This window comes from Odocoileus virginianus, chromosome 26 (genome assembly GCF_023699985.2).
Source record: "Odocoileus virginianus isolate 20LAN1187 ecotype Illinois chromosome 26, Ovbor_1.2, whole genome shotgun sequence".
Classification (NCBI taxonomy): domain Eukaryota; kingdom Metazoa; phylum Chordata; class Mammalia; order Artiodactyla; family Cervidae; genus Odocoileus; species Odocoileus virginianus.
Window position 1 is genome coordinate 47,753,276 of NC_069699.1, and position 20,798 is coordinate 47,774,073.

A 20,798-nucleotide genomic window follows, 5' to 3' on the forward strand; every position below is an offset into this window, starting at 1 on the left:
ATTTTCTGTGCCCCTGGCCCCAGGTCTCTGAGTGTGGGCAAGAGGCTGTAAGGCCATCACGGAGGGTAGAGGTGAGTGATCACTCAGTGCTGTGGGGGTTTTTTATTAGTCAGACTTCCCTTCCTGGCCTACTGCCCGGGTATGGCCAGTGACAGCCCATACAGCGTGGCTACCGCCAAAGTCAGGAAGGCCAGCAGGCCCAGGGGGGCCAGCAGCCCCTCCCCGGGTGGGGCTCCAGGGTGCTTCACTGGGGAAGAGGTTGGCCTGGGGCTCCTGTCTCCACGAAGGTTGGGGCCGGTGTCGCTGGCTCTGGCCAGGGGCACTGTGGCTGTGACAGCAGATGGCCTTGGGTCGGTTCGAGTAGAGGTTGTGACCACGTACATTGGCTTGATGGTACTGAAGGGCTTGGCATGAGCATCCACCCACCGTAGCAGGGCCCGCGGCCTCCACTGACAGACGCTCAGCAGGGCGAGCACGTCTCCCTCGGCAGTGTGCGAGTCTGGCGGGGCCTGCCCGTACAGGCGTGTGTAGATGTTGCCCAGGCTGTAGCTCTTCCTTGGGCCGTGCTCCGAGGAGCTGCCAGCCGGCTCCAGGGCCTTCAGGGCAGCGATGCTGTCCACACAGAAGGCGTCGTCCAGAGCACTGGCCAGGCCCAGCAGCGCCAGCTCAGCCCGGAGCAGGGGGAAGTCGTAGCGGTCACCATTGTGGGCCACGAGGCACCAGGGCTGTGGCTGGCGCTGCAGGAAGGCGCGGATCAGGTTGACCAGGTCGGCGTCAAAGGCCCGACGCCCGTGGGCAGCCAGCACTGCGGTGCTCAGGCCCGTGATCTCGCTGGCCGCGGGGCTGCACACCTTCCCTGGAGCCACGCACAGGGAGAGCTTGTCCAGCACCCGGGGCGGTGGAGGCGCTGTTGGCGCAGGCCCCTGAGGGGCGGAAAGGCCCTCCAGGGCATATCTGTGGACGGCCAGCAGGCACAGCTCAGTGATCTTGGGCTGGGAGAAGGGCAGGCCGGTGGCCTCCAGGTCCAGGAAGATGAGGGTCTGCACAGGCCCTGGGGGCAGGGCCCGCGAGCCCATGGTGGGTGTCCGCCGCTGAGCCTGCGGAGGAGCAGGGGGTTGGGGTGGGAGGGTGAGTGCCCGCTGACGGGCAGTAGGGCGGGTGGGGTGGGAACACCTCTCTGGCCTTCCCTGCCCCATTAGGGCCTGTTGCTGAGCTCCAGCACCCACTTTCAGGCAGGAAGACAGAGAAGGTAGGATGGCTTCTTTAGTGGGACCCGCTCACTCGGCTGTTCAGGTGCAGGCTCAGCTCCTCCCCTGGTGGCCTCTTAGTGTGGGGGGTACCCACGGCCCTCCCACCCTGCCTCATTCCCTTGGGGGTTCTCACTTACCGAGGAGCCGGCAGGCAGCAATGACTCAGGGTGCACACTCTGCCTGGTTCTTGCTGCCGGCAGCAGCAGTGGCGGGAAGTGAAACTTGGTCTGAGCCCGCCCAAGGGCTGGTGTGAGCATGGCCCGCCCCGCTTGTCAGCTGGCTTGGGCTATCCCTCCTACCAGCACCCGTCCGTCCCCAGGCACCCGCAGGGCTGCCCCAAAGGCCTCAGATCTCTGGCTGTAGGCCCACTGGCTAGCACGGTGCACCGGGGCTCTCGCACGCTCATGGTGGGAGGACCAGGCTATTGGGGGAGGCTGGCTCCATGACTCGGCCTGCCGGGAGACCCCCTGCCGTGGCCATTTTTCACCCAGTCCATGGCCCCACTTTCCCAGGCCTCCCTGGTTTAGGCCTGGGCTGAGGGCTGCCTCCACCCCTGCGCACAATGGTTTCTTCCTGCGGCCTCAGGAGAGAGGGATGACTCAGGGCAAATCCACAAGCGGGCAGGGCTCCTTCCCCAGGGCAGATTCATCCCCGCGGTGCGGCAAGGCCCAGCAGGGATCTCAGCCTTTCCCGGGTCCCCCTCCTCTGGCGTTCCCGCTCTGCCGACGCTGAGCAAACTCAGGAAACAGAAGGCTGGCGCGTTCTCAGCCAGTCAGTGGTTTTAATCAGAGGAGGGAAGGAAGGGCGGGAGTGGCTCTGGTGCCACCGTGTGGCCGGTGCTCACAGGCCTCAGTTACAGTCCATCTCAGGCTCATCCACATCGGTCTCCACAGCACAGAGATCCTCCAGGGCCGCCTCTGAGGCAAAAACCAGAAAGTTCTGTGGTGACGGCCCAAAGGCGCCGGGACTGGGGGTGGCCCCACCACTCCGCCCGCCCCCCAGGCCCACAGGAACTAACCAGTCCCTTCCACGCCCAGACCTCGCTCCCTCAGCTACTGCAAGCAAAGTGACACAAAGGCAGTTCAGACAGGGATGCTTCTGGAAAAGCCGTGGCTCTGCCAGGCTGACTCAGTAGATACGAGCCAAAGGCAGGCTGATATACTGAGAGGAGCCAGAGCAGGAAGGAAAGGGTGGCCCGGTGCCGGCAAAGGCTGTGTGGATGGCGGGCCGCTGACTTAAGGCCAGGGGGTCTGACTGGCCCAGGGACTTCAGGGCCGACCCCGCGTGGGGGCTGGGGTGGGGGGTTGGGGCCCTCCCGCGGGCTCACCTTCACAGTCGGTTACGTCAGGAAGCCCTCGAATCAGCGTGCTGACGCCGGGCATGACCTGGTCGTACTGGTGCAGGACCTCCACGCAGTGCACCGTGAAGAGCTTGTCCTTCTGGGACAGGCCGTGCAGCAGGAGCACTGTGTCCCGCAGACACCGCACTGTGCGCCTCTGCCGCTCAGTCCTCGGGGGCCCCCCTGTCCGCCGCACCGTCAGCCACTGTCTGTGCAGCATCACTGTGAGTGCTCTGACCACCTGCGGGAGGGCACGGGCGGAGGTCAGGGCATGTGGTCTCTGCACCTGGACCACTGGCTTGGCAGGGCGGCCCCAGTCCTAGCCTTCCCCCAGGGTGAGGAGGGTTCTGAGCGGTGGCACCAGGGTCCAGCCCTGATGAAGGAGCATGGGATGCTCTCAGACGGCCCCGTCAGCCACCAGCAGGGCTGCCCGCCGCCAGCCCCCTTCCGTGCCCGGCACTCACCTCCACGTTGCACTGGCAGCTGGAGCCAGTGACTGGGGAGGAGGGGCTCTGCACACTCAGCTTGGCCAGGAGCCACACGGCCTAGAACAAGAACAGACTCGGTTCCATCCACGCCAGAACGCCACCCAAGTTCCGGTCACAGCGAGGGCTTTCTCAGGCTTCTTGCAGAGCTCCAGTTGCCTAAGCAACTGCCTGTCTGGAGAGGCCCTTGGACTGCAAGGAGATCCAACCAGTCCATCCTAAAGGAAATCAGTCCTGGATATTCACTGGAAGGACTGATGCTGAAGCTGAAACTCCAATACTTTGGTCACTGATTCGAAGACCTGACTCCTTAAAAAACCCTGATGCTGGGAAAGATTGGAGGCAGGAGGAGAAGGGGATGACAGGGGATGAGATAGTTGGATGGCATCACTGACTCGATGGACATGAGTTTGAGTAAACTCTGGGAGTTGGTGATGGACAGGGAAGCCTGGCATGCTACAGACCATGGGGTCGCAGAGAGTCGGACACAACTGAGCAACTAAACTGAACTGTCTGCACTGATGGGATCCAACAGGTGATGGTATCCTGGGCCTTCCCAGGAGATGCTCAGGACCAAGACCTGTGTCTCACCAATGACCCCTGCCTCCAGGCCCACCTCCAGCTGCCAGGCTACCCTGTCAAGTCCCAGGATACCCTGGGTCCATGTGTGTTGTATCTGTATAGTAGGGGGCCCCCCAAAACGAGTCTTCCTTGTTAGTCTCTAAATGCGTCACCGATGTGAATGAAAGCCCCTTTTGTCCCCTGAGAAGGAGGAAAGGCGCCCCTCCGGCGGGGCGGGGTGGGGCGGGGAGGCGAGCTGTCCACAAGGGGCTCTGGTGCTTCCACCTCTTGCTCCAGCTGCAGCCACTGCGCCTCGGAGGCGGCTCCGTCAGGTCTTGACGTGATGTACATGTACAGCAGCAGCAGGAGGCAGCCTTCTGGAAGGGAGGCCCCACTCACACTCAGGCTCTGCCCTCCCACCCACCGCCTGAGGTACAAGCTGGGGGAGCCCTCAGGAGGTGCCTGGCCCGTCCCTGCCACCCCCGTCCCCTCAACCAGCCGGAGCTGTCCGGGTGCGTGCCCCCGCTCCCCGGCCTGCTCTACCTGAGTGGGAGCAGAGCTGAGGTGCGAGCTTCTCGTGGTCCACCAGGAGGGACAGGAGCTCAATCGTCAGCAGCACGCTGGGCAGGGGCGTCTCTGGGCGCAGGCATTGCGGCAGCACCCTGAACACGCACTGGAACCTGAAACACAGGGGCCCAGAAAGACGTGATGCCTCCAACCCAACTCTGTAACTCACCCTCTTCTTTTTCACTGTCAGTAAAAGGAAATTGAAGAGGCCAGGGAAGAGGAGACTGGATTCAGATAGACCTGGCTTCAAATGCTAGCCTGAGAACAAGTGGGTTACCCTTCACTGCGGGGCTGCTGTAGCTGAAAGAGGACAGGTCCTTGCCTGGCCTAGTGCCACCTCGAAAATACGAGATGCCTCCCTGGGCCTGGCAAGCCAGCCTCCACACTGCTCCCAGCTCCTTCCTGCCTTTGCTCCCAAATAGGGAGCCAGGTCTTGAGCTGAGCATGAGAGGAGAGTCCTGAACCCACCACCAAAGGACTGGCTAGACTCTGGTCCGATCTCATGACATCACTTGCCAAGCAAGGCAGACTTCATTTTCTCCGCTTGTCAGGAAACACTAGCTCCTCTGCACCCACGTATGTGAAGGTACTCACTTGAGGTGTGCATGGTGAGAGGCTCGGGCACTCTTCCCCCAGTCTCGGGGCAAAGAGCTGGCCCAGTCATTACCAGGGAACCAAGTCCCAAGATAAGCACTACTGTTGGCTCAACCCACACAACCTCCTAGGTGGCGGGGGAGTTCTATGAGTGTGTCCCCTTTCATACAAGGAGGTTAAGAATATTCCCTGTGTACCATTAGGGAGCAAGGTCCATTTGGGGCAAACTCATGTGAGAGCAAATCCTGTACGATAGGCAGGCTGAATGTTTCTAGTCACCAGGGAGTATGGAACTTGGTGGAAAACTGGAATTCCCAAGTATCCACTAACGAGTCACCTAATTTCATTATTAGGCTAGAAGTGGCCCACTGAAACTAAAACAAAAAAACTTGTCTATATATACAACACAGTTATTTCCAAATTAGTTTTTGATAGCATCAGAGCCTACTTATTTTAAATGTTTTTTTTTTTTTTTCTCCAGAGCCCCCCAAATGCACAATAACAGTCGTGCTACTCTGCTTGAGTTGGGGATGAGTCTTTTTTGTTCAAAAGCACCTGCCAGAAAAAAAAAAGAAAAAAGCCCCTGCCATGCCAGTAGGTGGAGAGCAACCCTGGACGACCTAACTGCTACACCAGATGGGGTAGAAAGATAAAACTCGGGGGATGACGTGCTCTCAAGCCTAGGTGGGCAGTGGTACGCTTCATAAGAGACCACAGCCTGCCTGTACAACATATGCTTTAGAGGCTTGGTATCACCTGTCCTAGGCCTCCCTCGTGGCTCAGATGGTAAAGAATCCACCTGCAGTGTGGTCTGATCCCTGGGTTGGCGTGGGCATGGCAATCCACTCCAGTATTCTTGCCTGGAGAATCCCCATGAACAGAGGAGCCTGGCAGGCTACAGTCCCTGGCGTCACAAAGAGTCGGACTGAGCGGCTAAGTACAGCACAGCACCTGTCCCTGGCTTTTGCTTTTACTCCAAGATGAACAGGAAGCTGTGTGGTAACGGAGTTCAGCTTGTCAGCATGAAGGAATTCGGAAGGGAAGTACTGCGGGGAAGTGGCATCAGCAAAGGGCGTCTACAGAGACCAGCCATATGGCACATACTGATTGTACTGTCTGCTGTTGTGACATAGCCAGTCTCCACCAGTCCTGCATACTGTTCGAAGTAATTTTTTTCTATGAACAATCCCTTTTTAAATAAATCAAAATGCTTAAAATCTGAATGGATGGAATTTAAAAGTACTTTGTTGAAACAGCAACCTGGGCAGGAAAAAAAAAAAAAGACATGTAAAATTTTGTTATTTCCAGTCTGTATATGAAAAATAGGTCATCTAAAGGAAAAAAAATAACTTTGATTAACTAGTGTTAAACAAAAAAGATAGGTTTACTAAATATGTTAATCTATCCCTTTAACATAAGCCTCACCTTTCATTTTAAAGGTTTCCATAGAAATTTAGTTATTTTATCTTTCAGCCATGTGCTGTTTTTTTTTCCTCTTGCCAACATGTGTAAAAAGGGAAGTCAATTACAAGTGCAAATAATGTGGTATTCTTTTGTGACTCAAGTCTTGAAATGTTCTGTAGTGTTAAGCAAAGTCTCCTCTTGCCTGATACTAAATAAATGTTTGAAAGAAAAAAAAAGTCACTCGGGAGCCTCGCTGGCTTGAAACCATCTAATCGTTTCGGACAAGACTCCCTAACTCAACACGGACTGTATTCACTCCGCAAACACCGAGGGCTCACAGTGAGCCAGGCTCTGTGCTGGGCGGGAGGACGCAGGGCTCTGAGGGTGCCACCTGGGCTTGTGAACAGAAGGCACTTGTCTGGCCTGCAGTAAGCACCCATGAAACGGCTGTTTTTTCATGTCACAGATAAGGTCAACAGGAATAGAATGGTGATCTGTCTACCAAGATAACTGGTAAAAATGTGCTTCCTGGAGTTCATTCATTTGAAAAATAAGAAACCAAGATGCAAGGATTTTTCAGTTATCCACAGATCAATGTGACAAGCTGCATGAACAAAGTGACTAAAAACCATATGATCATCTCAACAGATGCAGAACTTCTGCTAAAGTTCAGCATCCATTTATGATAAAAACTTCAGAAAGTAGGCATAGAGGAAACTTAGGTCAACATATTAATAATATTAATATTAAACATATTAATAATAAAACATATTAATAATAAAGGCCACATATGAAAAACCCACAGCTGACATCAGATGCATTGATGAAAAGCTGAAAGCATTTTCTCTAAGATCAGGAACAAGACAAGGATGCCCACTCTCACCATTTTTTATTCAGATAGTTTTGGAAGTCCTAACCACAGCAATCAGAGAAGAAAAAAATAAAAAGGAATGCAAACTGGCAAGGAGGAAGAGAAAAATTTCACTGTTTGCAGATGACATACTGTACACAGAAAATCTAAGATGCCACCAGAAAATGACTAGAACCCATCAATGAATTTGGTAAAGTTGCAGGATACAAAATTAATACACGGACGTCTGTTGGATTTCTATACACTAACAATGAGCTATCAGAGAAATTAAGGAAACAATCCCACTTACCATTGCATCAAAAAGAATAAAACACCTAAGAATATGCCTACCTAAGCAGGCAAAAAGGCCTATATTCCAATAACTGTAAGATGCTGATGAAATAACATGACACAAACAGATGAAATGATAGACCCTGTTCTTGGAAGAATCGATATTGTCCAAGTGACTACCCAAGGCAATCTACAGATTCAGCGCAGTCATTATCAAATTACCAGTGGCATTTTCCACAGAACTAGAAGAAAAAAATTTAAACAGGCAGAACACTCTTTGACATAAAATTACGGCAACTGTTTTTTGGATCCATTTCTTAAAGCAAAAGTAAACAAAAGTGGAAAAAAAAATGCCAATGGGATCTACCTAATATAATTTAAAAGCTTTTGCACAACAAAGGAAATGGTGGGCAGAATGAAAAGAGAACCCATTATTGTGGGAGAAGATAACTGCAAGTGATATGACCTATAAGGGGGTCATATATTCAGCATATATAAACAGCTCATACAACTCAATGTCAAACAAACAACCCAATCAAAAGATGAGCAGAACTGAATAGACATTTTTCTAAAGAGGATAGCCAGATGGCCAACAGACACATGAAGAAATGCCCAGTTATCACTCATCACCACGGAAACGCAAATCAAAACCACAATGAGATATCACCTCTAACTGGTCGAATGGCTACCACCATCAAGAACACCAACAACAAATGTTGGCAAGGATGTGAAGAAAAGGGAATCCTCCTATGCTATCAGTGGGAATGTAAATTAGTGCAGCCACTGTGGAAAACAGTATGGGAGTTTCTCCAAAAACTAAAATGGGAGTACCATATGATCCAGCAATTCTACTTCTGGGTTATATCTGGGAAGAATAAAAACCCAAAACACTAATTTGGAAACATGCACCCTGATGTTCAAAGAAGCATTATTATCTACAATTGCCAAGGTACTGAAGCAACTGTCCATCAACAGATGAATGGATAAAGAAGTTGTGGTGCATACACACACACAATGGAATACTGTTGTTGTTCAGTCGCTAAGTCATGTCTGACTCTTTGCAACCCTGTGGACTGCAGCATGCCAGGCTTCCCTATCCTTCACTATCTCCTGGAGTTTGCTCAAATTCATGTCCATTGAGTCGGTGATGCTATCTAATAACCATCTCATCCAATGCCACCCCCTTCTCCTTTTGCCTTCAATCTTCAATGCAATACTACTCAGCTATAAAAAGAACAAAATTTTGCCATCTGCAACAACATGGATGGCCTTGGAGGGCATTATGATAAATGAAATAAGACAGAGAAAGGCAAAAACTGTATGATATCATGTATACTTAGAATCTAAGTATTACAGGAAACTAATGAATTAAAAAAGATAAAGACTCAGACACAACAAACTAGTGGTTACCTCTGGGGACAGAGAAGGAAGGAGGGAGGGGCAAAATAGGAGTAGAAGATTAAAGAAGCGTTGTTTGTAATTAGACTCGAACTAATAAAAATAAATAAAAAAAAAAGAAGCGTTGTTATGGGATTATATGAAATCATGTGTGTGAAACTTCTGAAAATTGTAAAGCACTATGGAATTTTAAAGGAAGAAAAGGAAAGAGAAGACTCAAAAGAAAAAAAAAATCCAAGCAACCAGCAACTGTGACCTTGGCAGTGGTGCTGAGCCTACCTTGCTGTCCACACTACTCTGCACTTCACCGTGTCGAGCTCTGAGCACCACCTTAGGATGGACCAGACAGGCGGGAATATATTCATATGGCAAGCAGGATCCAGAAATGTGTTTAGTAAACAGGTATTCTGGGCTCAGAGACAAAAGACTTAAGATCTGTGCAGCCAGTGGAGTCATTCCGACACAGAAACTGGCCTCTGGGTGGAGTGCTGAGGGGGTGATGAGATTCTAGGACTAACTAGAGGACTGGCTGGGTGAGGTTTACCTTCCCAAGTGTTCAAGGTCTGGAATCCCAAGCTAGGAATTTCTGACAATGGTGTTTCGCAACAAACTGTAAGAGGAACAAGTAACCTGTGGCTCATGCCAGTGGTGGGCACCTTGAAGATGGGCAGATTCCCAGCAATCAGCTTGTACCTGCACACCTTCTGCTTCCTCAGGGAACCCCAGCAAACTCAACTTCAACATGCCTGTGATGTGCAGTCTTCACCTGATGCATGTCCCAGGTCCAAAGGCCTCTGGGTTTGGTCTCTGTCTTGGGGTCAGGACGCTCTTCCATAGTGACTAGCAGCCTTCTTTTAACATGTGTGTTTTGCTTACCTACTGCCTAGAGGCAGAACTAAGCCAAATAAACCACTTTCTTGGTTCTTCTAACACCTGGCCCCATTTCCCATGACTTCAGAACTCCCTGAGCTAAACCAAGGCTTAGAGCTGAGCAGTATGAACGTGTCAAGATGGGAGCAAGTTCAGCGGCCACAGGACAGACCTCAAGAGGTCAGGTAAGACCCACAAGGAATCATGACTCCCATGCTGCAGGATACCTGGGCAGGAAATCAAAGGAAGCATTTTCAGCTAATTTCACCAAAACCTTAAGGCACTGGCTGAGGACATTGGCTTGAAGGTGACCTGTTGCTGCAGAAGAGGAAGCCAGAAGGTGAAGGAGCATCTTCAAGAGTGGATGCTGGCCTTGGTCCTCGGCAAGCCCCTCTGGGGCTGAGGTCGCATCCCCATGACAATGTCCGTGAACCTGGCTCTGGCCTCCGTCCCCTGCAGCAGACTCAGCGCCCGCTCCTGACAGTAACAGGCAGACGACCGCTCCGCTGTGGCACACCAGGTGCTGGAGGACGCTGAGTGCCGCCACCGAGAAGCCTTCCAGGTTACAGAGGGGGTCCTCGGGGCTGGCCTCTGCCCCGGGGCTCACACGGGAGGGGTGTGTCGGTGAGTCCGCAGGCGCACCGCTTCTCTTGGCTGCCGCCAAATCCTGCAGAGCCTGGCAGTGTAAGCCGATGAAGAACTGTACCAGGGGGAGGAGATGCACAGCCCCAGGGAGCCTGCGGAGCGGAAAGGCCCTTCTGCCTCCCTCTGCTGGGTCTCTGTCACTGGAGCCTTCTTCATTCCTGGCCACCAGGTTCAGTCCAGTGAGTGCCATGTGCTGTGCTTCTCTCAGCGCCGAGAGGGGACATGACCCATCACGAGGACCTGTGGTCCTCAGGCTTGAAATCCCAGTCAAGGTACTAGCAACGAACACAAAAGAAAAGACACAAGTGTGAGAGGCAGATATGGTCAAGGAAGCCAGAAAACCTGCCGGCAAATTCTCTCATCTCCCTGCCCAGAGCAGATGTCTGAGGCTGGTCAGGACCAGATGGGGACTTGCTTCCTGAAAACTCCTTCCAGACAAGCTTTTTAGGAGTCTTGTGCTTACCTGCCAAGCCCTGGTAGCTGGAACTGGGTGCCGGCAGGAGCCTCAGGACAACTGCTCAGGAGGTGGCACAGACCCAGGGGCGACCCGGGGATCAAAGGCTGCTTCAGGAGAAGGTTTATCAAAATGGAGCCTGTGGAAAGACAAGCTGACATGAGAGTGCTTTTCTACGATGCCAACTCTCCTCTCAACGGCCACTGAGGCCCCCTGAGACACCTGTGGGTACTGAAGGCTTGGGGGCATACTTGCTCTTGGCCTCTCCCAGTTTATAGTCACATACTTCAATCACAGACTCCTATTCCCACTGACCCTCCAAAGCACTGCCTGGTTCCCACAGTCCAAGACAGTTAGGCAATTCCAGTGCAGCATCACAGAGCACCATCAGACCCAGGCAGGCATCTGGCAGAAGAAGCACGCGTTCTGGTACCTTGATTGTTTGATCTCTGCATCCAGCTGTCAACAAGACTTTTCTGGGGCTCTGCCTGCTTTATGGGGCCACCTCCCAGACTGTGAGCCTTATTCTCTGCAACTAGATAAAATGTTAATCAAAATTAGAACATGAAAGCACGCATGTATCAGAAACTCTTTAAACGTGATGAGTTTCAAACATACATTGTTCTATTTTTTTCAACTCTGGATCAAAACAAGAGCCAAAGCAACTCAAGAACTTTTGCATCTTTGCCTTCCTCATATAAAATAGTAACTTGCATAAAGAAAAGAAAATTAAATTGTGTGCCTCACTCCAAAGTCAGGCAATAACATAAAAGCTGTAACCTTAACATTTATGTGATTCTTATTACATGCCAGACACTGTTCTAAGAGCTTTACACCTGTCAACTCTCTTGTTCTTCACACCAGCCCTCCTAGGAGGTGTTATCATTGGCTTTGTTCTATATATGGGAAAACTGAAGCACAGAGGTTTGGGGGATGTGTGTGTATGTGTGTGTTCAGTGTGTGTTCAGTGTGTGTGTGTGTTCAGTGTGTGTGTGTGTTCAGTATGTGTGTGTGTGTGTGTGCGTGCTTAGTCGCTCAGTCATGTCTGACTCTTTGCGACCCCATGGACTGTAGCCCGCACGAGGCTCCTCTGTCCATGGAATTTTCCAGGTAAGGATACTGGAGCAGGTTGCCATTTCCTTCTCCAGGGAAATCTTCCCAACTATAACCACTTCTGAATTTGCTCCAAAAATGTGAGTAGCTGCAGTTCTCAGGGGTGCCGTGATGCTAATGATTTGAAAGAGCTGATGGTGGTAGGACAGAGGCAGGGTATCTGAATGGCAGGATAAACTGGCACAGCACAGTCTCACAGTGAAAACCTAATGCTAGATTGCTTCTCTCTAGAAAGCAGTAGCACTGCCTCAGTCTGGACTCAGCCTGGCTACGAAAGGAGCACATATTCCTGCATCCTAGTTGTGCTTCTGGCCTGTCGATGGATGCTGACTGTGGAGGTTTTAAAATACGTCTGCAAGTTCTTTGACACACTTGCATTCAAAGGGTGCAGCCTAGTTTCCCTCCCCTTGAACACAGCCCAGACTCGGGGACTCAGTTCTAATGAACAGAACTTAGGCTGAGTGACAGAACTGATGCCATGTGACTTTAAGGTTCAGACACAGAAAGGATAGATTCTGCTTCCACCAGGCTCTCTGGGTTTGCTAGCTCTTTAGGAAGCCATGTATGGGGTGAGGAGGTCAGCCAAGCAGCCCTGAGGAGAGGCCCACATGTGAAAAGAAATTCCAGTTAGACATGTGAACGCACCACCTTGAAATAGATCCTCCAGTCCCTGACAAGACTTCAGTGATTCCAGTGCCCTTAGAGACAAACCATCCCCACTATGCTGTCAGAACTGTGGACCCACAGAAAGGAGGAGAAAATAAACACTCAACTGTTTCAAGGCTCAAGGTCAAGTGGTCTGATACTGAGTTGCAGACGATAGAGAGATGGACTTACCCTCCCTGCCCATCGGGGACTTGTATGCTGGCTCTGTCTGGCAGGGCTGGGGAAGGGACTTGTTAGCACTAAAAGACTCCTTTGTAGGGAAAGACGGTTTTCCAAATTGTGGAGAACATGCTTCTGGCTTTATAACCACAGAAGGGCTTTTCCTAGGACTGGAAAAAGTTAACTATGAAAACAGAGTAATGATTCTGCTAACCCCATGTAAAATACCTGGTTATAAAACTTCTAACAGGCTTTAAACTTTTCATGTCTAGGTGATTTGACCAAAAGATTCATCAACTCCACATTTGTTAGTCTTTGTCAGGACAGCGTGTAAAATTCAAGGCATTTTCATCCAAATGGTAGGAAAAAAATCTTTCATTTGTTTCCACCTTCAAAAGTATTGGGCAGAATTCAAGTACTATTTCCAATTCCACCAAAACATATTTTCAATTTGCAACCTTTTTAAGAAAATTTATTTTTAATTGGAGAATAATTGCTTTACAATGTTGTATTGGTTTCTGCCATACAATGCAAATCAGCCATAAGTATACATATGCCCCCTCCCTCTTGAACCTGCCTCCCACCGCCTGCCCCATCCCACCCTTCTAGGTTGTCACAGAGCCCCGGGTTGAGCTCCCTGTGTTATGTAGCACTGGTAATGTATGTCTCAGTGCCCCTCTCAATTTGCCCCACGCTCTCCTTCCCTGTGTCCACAAATCTGTTCTCCAAGTCCATGTCTCTACTGCTGCCCTGCAAATAGGTTCATCAGTACTATTTTTCAAAATTCCATATATATATATATATATATATATATATATATATATACACACACACAACGATACTTTTTTTCCCTGAATTACTTCACTCTATAACAGGCTCTCGGGTGGAGAGGGAGGTGGGAGGGGGGACTGGGATGGGGAATACATGTAAATCCATGGCTGATTCATTTCAATGTATGACAAAAACTACTGTAATGATGTAAAGTAATTAGCCTATAAAAAAAAAATAATAAAATAAAACCCTTCAAAAAAAAAAAAAAACAGGCTCTAGTTCATCCACCTCACTAGAACTGACTCAAATTCATCCCTTTTTATGGCTGAGTAATATTCCATTGTATATATGGACCACAACTTCTTTATCCATTCACCGGTGGATGGACATCTAGGTTACTTCCATATCTTGGCTATTGTAAATAGTGCTGCAGTGAACACTGGGGTTCATGTGTCTGCTTCAATTATGGTTTTCTGAGGGTATATGCCTCGTAATGGCATTGCTGGGTCATGTGGTGGTTTTATTCCTAGTTTTTTAAGGACTCGCCACACTGTTCTCCATAGTGGCTGTATCAGTTTATATTCCCACCAACAGTGCGAGAGGGTTCCCTTTTCTCCACACCCTCTCCAGCGTTTATTATTTGTAGATTTTTTTGATGATGGCCATTCTGACTGGTGTTAGGTGATACCTCATTGTAGTTTTGATTTGCAGCAACCTCTTTTTTTAAATTGAAATATAGTTCTATACAATATTATCTAAGTTATAAGCATATGATATAGTGATTCATAATTTTTAAAAGTTATACTCCATTTATAGTTAGTATAAAATATTGGCTACACCCCCTTGTTTTGCAGTATATACTTGTAGCTTATTTTATACCTAATAGTTTTTATCTCTTACTCCCCTATCCTTATATTGTCCCTCTCCCTTCCCCTCTCGCCACTGACAACTACTAGTTTACAACAACCTCTATTTTAATAGCCAGGGGCTGAATTAAAAGATTTTCAGTAGAAAGAGCATCTAGTAAGAGGTATGTTGTTTCTTGCAACTAGGAAATGGCCAGTTCCTTGGTGTCAGAGTTTTTATGTTAGAGAAGCAGTCTTAACCTTCTGATTAGATTACACAATTTTGAGGCCGTCCTGTGAGTAGTGTGAAGAGGAAAGGATGGATTCTTTCTGCTGTCCTCTGTCTTACCTGGACTATGCAAGGCCTGAAGAGTTCAGTTTCATACCCTGTCCATTATAAGCAAAGGCAGCAGAATGCTCAATACCAGAAAAAGATGACCTGACCCACATTGTTCAAGTTTCAAGGCTGATACTGACAGACTTCTCACAGGACAGACCATTAACAAACTGATTACGTCTGCAGCAAAGGTGGGGGCCGCTGGGCAGCAAATGAGAAAAAATGTTCTAAGCAGTTGGGACTGACATACGGTTGGGACAAAATCACTTATTTGAAAAAAATTACATAAAAATGAAGACTGGTCAACTCTAAAACTCTAGAGATCATCTTTCCAGCCTTTTCTCATCCTGAGGAGTTGTGTTTATAAAGTCCTACAGGAAGAAGGCACTTTCAGAGAGTGTGGGGCCTTTATGCTATGATCCCCCAAACCATTGCAGCCTCATCTGAACCACCTTTGAGCCTCCGGAAAAGAGGATCTGTGCCCCAGTGGCAGAGTCTAAAAGACCTTCGTTCACAACTAGTCTGACACTGTCATTCAGACTTTTTATGAAACGATAACAAAACTGTTCCCTCCCTCTAGCGCCATCATTACCTGACATGGGAAACGGTGGGTACAGCTAGTTTATTAGCTCGTTCACTGTTCTGAAGCTTCGTTCTTAATTCATTCATCTCTGCATCTTTAAACTGGAGCTCAGACTGCAAGGACTGGAGCTGGAAGGCAAAAGAAATATACTTATAAAGGTCTCATCACATATGCAGAAACAGCTCTGGGGGATTACCCTGGTAGCCCAGTGGTTAAGATTCCATGTTTCCAATGCAAGCAGTCCAGGTTTGATCCCTGGTCTGGGAACAGGGATCCCACCACCAACAATAAAAAATAGTTCTGGGCTTCAAAAATCTCAAGCTAGTAAAAGAAAAACAAACAATGAGAAATAGTATAAAAGTCTGCTGTGACATAATTGTCCTAAAATATCAAGTTTTAGCTTTCTTACTGAAAGATGGCATGGTATTCTAGAAAGATAGTTTGACCTGCTTATTGCTAAGTAGTTTGTGAGGATTCAAACACTATTTACTCGGCCTCTCTGAACTTCAGCTTATGTGTAAGATAAATACCTGTCTTCATGATTGGGGGGATTAAATGTAAAATGCCCAGCACAAAGCTTGACAAGGTGCAATATCTCACAGTAACATGTAGACCTTGTAGTGAACATGTTGTTGTTCAGTCACTCGGTTGTGTCTGACTCTTTGCAACCCCATGGACTGTAGCCCCCCAGGCTCCTCTGTCCATGGGATTTCCCAGGCAAGAATACTGAAATGGGTTGCCATTTCCTCCTCCAGGGGATCTTCCCGATCCAGGGATCGAACTCACGGCTCCTGCATTGGCAGGTGGGTTCTTTACCCCTGAGTCACCAGGGAACACAGTGGTGAACAGTCCAGGTCTTCCTGAAGGTCTGGGCTGAGGATCTGGAATAGTTTTACCAAAACCCTGAGCAGTGTGGAGAGACCTGCTGCTCTGGCCAACAGTAACTGCTGCCATTCCCTAAGCACAGTCCATGCCAGGCATAGCACCCGACACAAGTGTGGGACCATTTAAGTCTCACAACAACCCTTCTGGTTATTTTCCGGAACAGATAAAGGAGTTGAGTCATAGAGCATGACTGATCGCCCTGAGGTCACTGCTTGAATGTGATAAAGCCTGGCTTCAATCTCTGGCTTGTTGGTACATCCCCTGGTCCTCACTATGCATATGGAAAAGCAACTACTGCTGTTAGTGTTAGGCGCAGGTCAGCACTTCTTCAAAGACTGCCAAGTTTGCTGAATGAAGTAATGGCAGGGTAAAACCCATGTCCTTATTTGGGAAGTAAAGGAAAGTAACATATACCTGGCACCCAGTTTTTCTCCCCACAACAGTGTCTCCCTCCCCTAAGAAACATCATTTTCCTGCCTCTGAATATATGATTTGAATGGGAGCTATTATCTCTTTGGTTCCAGTGACTAGTTCCGGGGCAGGCACCTGACTCAGGTTAGACCAATTAGAGCCTTCCCCAGAATTTTAAAACTTGAGATGAGGACCCCTAAGACTTCAGTCTGTTCTGGAGCTGTGAAATATGAGCCCTGGAGAAAATGTCCTCAGCCATAAGGATGGAACTTATCAACAGTACAGAGAATAAAGATGAGTCCTGGCAAATCTCGAGTCATTTGAGACCGCAGTACATCTGTTTTCCCCAGACTTAGTTACAGAAGGCAATACCTTTTTTTGTTTGGCCTAAGCTAGACCAGTTGAGTTTCTGATCTGCCAAAAAAAAAAAAAAAAAAAAACAAACAAGCATAATTTAAGCCTGTTTCTGCAAAGTGTTAGCCAGTGACTTAGGCAACCACAGCAAAGCAGAATTTCATCTACGTCCTTTTCCAAACCACAGAGCCTCAAAGAAAAGTACATGTAATTAGTTGGTAGCAAAAATATTTCCAACAAACAACTGCTGAAATCTTCCTGGGAGATTTATAAGCAACTTTAGGCATTGCTTCTAAAGGAACTCAGTAAGCAGGCAAAGCTGATGTCCATACAAGCAAAACATATCTCTGGGTCACCTTTTTGGAGAATTCCTTTTCTTTTTCACTGAGTGCTTGAGTTTTCTCTTGTTCAAGAAGGAAATGAGATCTTCTTTGTTCCTCTAGAATGGATTCTGTCTGATGCAGTGAGTCCCGCAAAATTTTAATTTCTCCATTTTTAATGAGCACTTCTTCTTCCATTGCCTTCATCTGGAAATTCCAAATTGATCTTGTGAAAAGTTTGTAAGGGAAAATTATATATGCGCTTATTTCAACATGTAGCTGGGCAGATGAAGAAACACATTTAAAACATGTCCAGAGGATCAGTAAGTGCTCAGAATACATCCATGCCAACCAGATCATGACCTGCTAGGTCCATTCCTGGGACAGCAGGTTTTCAGCAAATAGCTTAAAGACATACTTGTCACTTCTGCATGCACATTCCAAAGGTGCTAGGGACCTATAGATAGTCATATGAAAGATGTCTGCTTTTTTGCAAAACTGTTAATGAAAATAGCAACCATTATGATGTGTTTCTTCTATAAGACATATGCTATAAATTTATCTCAGTACTATAACAGAAAGTTTGTATCTCTTTTTGTATAGGGTTTACAAAGTGTCTCTTTTCTTGCCTTGACTGTTAGGAATCTCAGGATTTAGTTGCAACCAAAATTTTCTGGCTTTCTTTCTCCAGCTTTCTCCCAATTCATGGGGATGAATCTGGACTCTTGTCTTAAAACTTTTCTATGTTTTATTGTATAATGCTTTCTAAACACATGCATAAGTGAATGAATTAACTACAAAACCCACAAGTTAAATCCCTTACCTTTTCTTTAAGTTCTTTGTATTGTGCCTGAAGTACCTCTAATTCAAAATTATCTTTAACTGGAACACTTTCTCTGTTTTTCCCTGCAGGATATTTTGACATCCCATCTAATATGGTGACCTTATGAAAATCTGTAAAACACAACAACCAAAAAAAACCAGTTCCCATATACTTTTTAGGACTCAGTATTTTCCCACTTTCACCAGCCAGTGCTGAAAACAATCACTTTTGAAAGCAAATTAAGAAAGATCTACTAAGTAGAATAGGTATTTTCCAACATAAGAACACGATTCAATCCTTATGAAATAACAAATTCTGCCTCCCTCTCCCCATTCTGCACTCAGTTTCTTGTTTTTTTTCCCCCCTGCACCCAGTTTTAAGGGTCTCAGCTAAAGGCTGAAAGGTGCTGTGGGAATCTCACTGTTCAAATCTCAGTGATCCATTATTTAATAATATTTACTCAGCACCTATAATATGTCAGGCACAATTTAGCCTCTAAAGAAAGCTACAGTGGTGAGCAAAATGGATACAGTCCTTACACTCATGGAGCTTACATGGCAATCAAAAATATAAGAATAAACATAAAATTATAACTGTTATAAGAGCTGCAGAGAAGAACAAATAGAGGAATGCCTGTAACAGGGGATTTAATCCACACGGATGACTGGAAGCCTTCCCCAGATAAGTGATAACTGAATGGAGAGCTGAAGAACAAGCAGGAATTAACCAGAGGAGTGGCGATGGGGAATGGATGGAAAGAACACTCAATGTGTAAGAAACAGCAATATGGACTTCCCTGGTGGTCCAGTGGTTAAAACTTCACACTTGCACTGCAGGGAGTGTGGGTTTGATCCTTGGGAACTAAAATCCCACATGCAGTGCAGCCAAAAAAAAAAAAAAAAGACACAGTGATGTGCATTTTCTGTATTGTAGGGAAGCAGGGAGAATTCAAGGAATGAATCCTTATACTAGAAGTGTGAAGTCATTAAAGGCTTTCAGCAGGGATGTTCATTGTGCATCTGTGTGTGACAGATTTTAGTTTTAAAATGATCACTCTGGCTGTGGTGTGAAGCCTGACTTGTAGGAGTCATAACTGGAAATGTGGACACAATTTAGTGGACTTTTGTCCAGGGGAGGGGTGATGGTAACACAGATCAGGGAGATGGCAGAGATGATGCAGAGAGGATGGATTCTTGAGATGGAAGAAAAAGGTAAAGGTACAGGATTTGCAAAGGAGCAAGGGGGATGTTGGCTTGTGCTACGTGATGGAGAGTGGTGCTAATCTCTGCCATGCAAAACGTGTTCATCAACGTGTCTTTTCTGAATGTCTGCTTTGCCAAGCACCATGCTGGAGATGCTGGAAGATGACTGGATTTCCAGGAAATGACTGTGTGGAATTTAACATGTCTATAAGACATCCAAGTAGAGATTCAAGGTACCCTCAAAACCTTTCTCTTCCAGGGAGCCCCATAAGACGTCACTAGAATGAGTGTAAACTCCAAGAGGGGTGGGGGGGCTTTTGTTTGTTGCTAAGTGTCTGCAGCTTCTAAAGTTTGGGCACCTAGTACAATTTATTGGCTGCATAAAAACAATAAGTCTATCTTATCTCTTGCCTCTGCCAGATCCCTCTTGTGCTCAGGCGGTTCAAAGGAAAAGGTGGTCTTCATTCGATCTAAAGCCTCCCAAATATGTCATAAGGATGGGTCCCCATGTGTAGGTAATGATGGTTCTTATGGCTGTGGTAGTTGTGTTGCAAGGATCTCTGCTGAGAACTAAGAACCCAGTGGTCCAAAGTATAGAAACCCAAGTAAAATGTTAACCTAGCTTTCTATATTCCAAAACGGCTGTTTGACATTTCTGATACATTTCTCCCCTCAAATCAAAGGACCTCTTGGGATACAATCGCTGCTTAAACCAAACTGTTCCTATGAAGGGGCTGTGTGGGTGCAAGACACAGGATCGGTCGCCGCGGGGTTCCGAAGGCAGAGCCATCTAAGGGGTCGAGGGAAGTCTGCACCACTCTTAAGGGGAAAAGGCGAACTCACTGGACACGTCCCGAGCCGTGGTCGGGCACTGGCTCAGGGCCTGGGACGCAAGCGTGTCGAGCTCCTCCAGGTCGTCGGCGGTGAAATCCTCATGCAGGCCGAATGGGTCTTCGGGGTCCGGGGCGGTGGGGATGCCTCGGGCCCGCTTGCTCGGAGGGTGCCCGGTGTTGGGCGGAGGGCCAGAACTAGGTGCCGGGGGCCCGCTCCGCCTCCTGCTGCCTGACGCGGAGATTCCAGCCATGCCTGCCGCCGGATGATCTCTAAAGACACTGAGCCCGGCCTAAACCCGCGAGGAAGGAGGAATGGACCAACCGCCCGCGCGCCGCTGCTCGCCTCAGCCGCTGGGACACGCCCCCTAACCAACGAGCCAATCACCTGCCAGTTGGCGGGCGCGGAGGAATGACATCATCAGAGCGCGCCGCTGTGCTCCACTGAGTGCCCGCTGAGACCTGTTGCTTCCCGCCCTTCTTGGGCCCAACTTCACCTGGCGCTTTGGTACCGACTGTTAGGACTCGGTAGGCCACTGCGGTGGTCTAAGCGCAGCGAACTGAGTTACCTAGGCAAACTCACCAGCCCCACCACGCAAGTAGTGTGCCTGCTTCCTGACATGCCCTGGGGCAGCGCTTGCTGGCGTTTGCCCAGATAGATATTCACCCGTGCAGTGTGAATCTAGGGTAGACAGCAGCATTCAGACTCTTGGTGTTTGTGACCTCGCTGTCCAGCCAGACCCACTTCTGAAATACCCCCAGGCTCTTGAGGAGGAGTGTGGAAGAATGGG

At 48.4% G+C, this 20,798-nt stretch overlaps 2 protein-coding genes across 4 annotated transcripts; both read right to left on the reverse strand.

Annotated features, from left to right (window-relative positions):
• Positions 1-87: 87 nt before the first annotated feature.
• On the reverse strand, positions 88-1,905 carry TREX1 (three prime repair exonuclease 1). Its single transcript, XM_070456124.1, has 2 exons — positions 1,388-1,905; positions 88-1,097 (listed from the first exon to the last, which is right to left on the reverse strand). The coding sequence occupies exons 1-2, from the start codon at positions 1,505-1,507 to the stop codon at positions 129-131; spliced, it is 1,089 nt and encodes a 362-aa protein (XP_070312225.1). The 5' UTR covers positions 1,508-1,905; the 3' UTR covers positions 88-128.
• Positions 1,906-2,011: 106 nt separating this feature from the next.
• Positions 2,012-20,349, reverse strand: ATRIP (ATR interacting protein). Of its 3 annotated transcripts, none has more exons than XM_020915985.2 (13): positions 20,021-20,349; positions 17,976-18,106; positions 17,189-17,359; positions 15,192-15,310; positions 12,659-12,816; positions 11,142-11,243; positions 10,718-10,847; positions 9,837-10,529; positions 4,179-4,315; positions 3,921-4,009; positions 3,054-3,134; positions 2,578-2,830; positions 2,012-2,167 (listed from the first exon to the last, which is right to left on the reverse strand). In XM_020915985.2, the coding sequence occupies exons 1-13, from the start codon at positions 20,259-20,261 to the stop codon at positions 2,100-2,102; spliced, it is 2,373 nt and encodes a 790-aa protein (XP_020771644.2). In that variant the 5' UTR covers positions 20,262-20,349; the 3' UTR covers positions 2,012-2,099. The 3 variants fall into 3 exon arrangements, with proteins under 3 accessions (XP_020771644.2, XP_020771642.2, XP_070312224.1); XM_020915983.2 differs by having other exon boundaries at positions 3,921-4,012; XM_070456123.1 differs by lacking the exons at positions 2,012-2,167; positions 3,921-4,009 and having other exon boundaries at positions 2,667-2,830.
• Between the last annotated feature and the right edge of the window lie 449 nt (positions 20,350-20,798).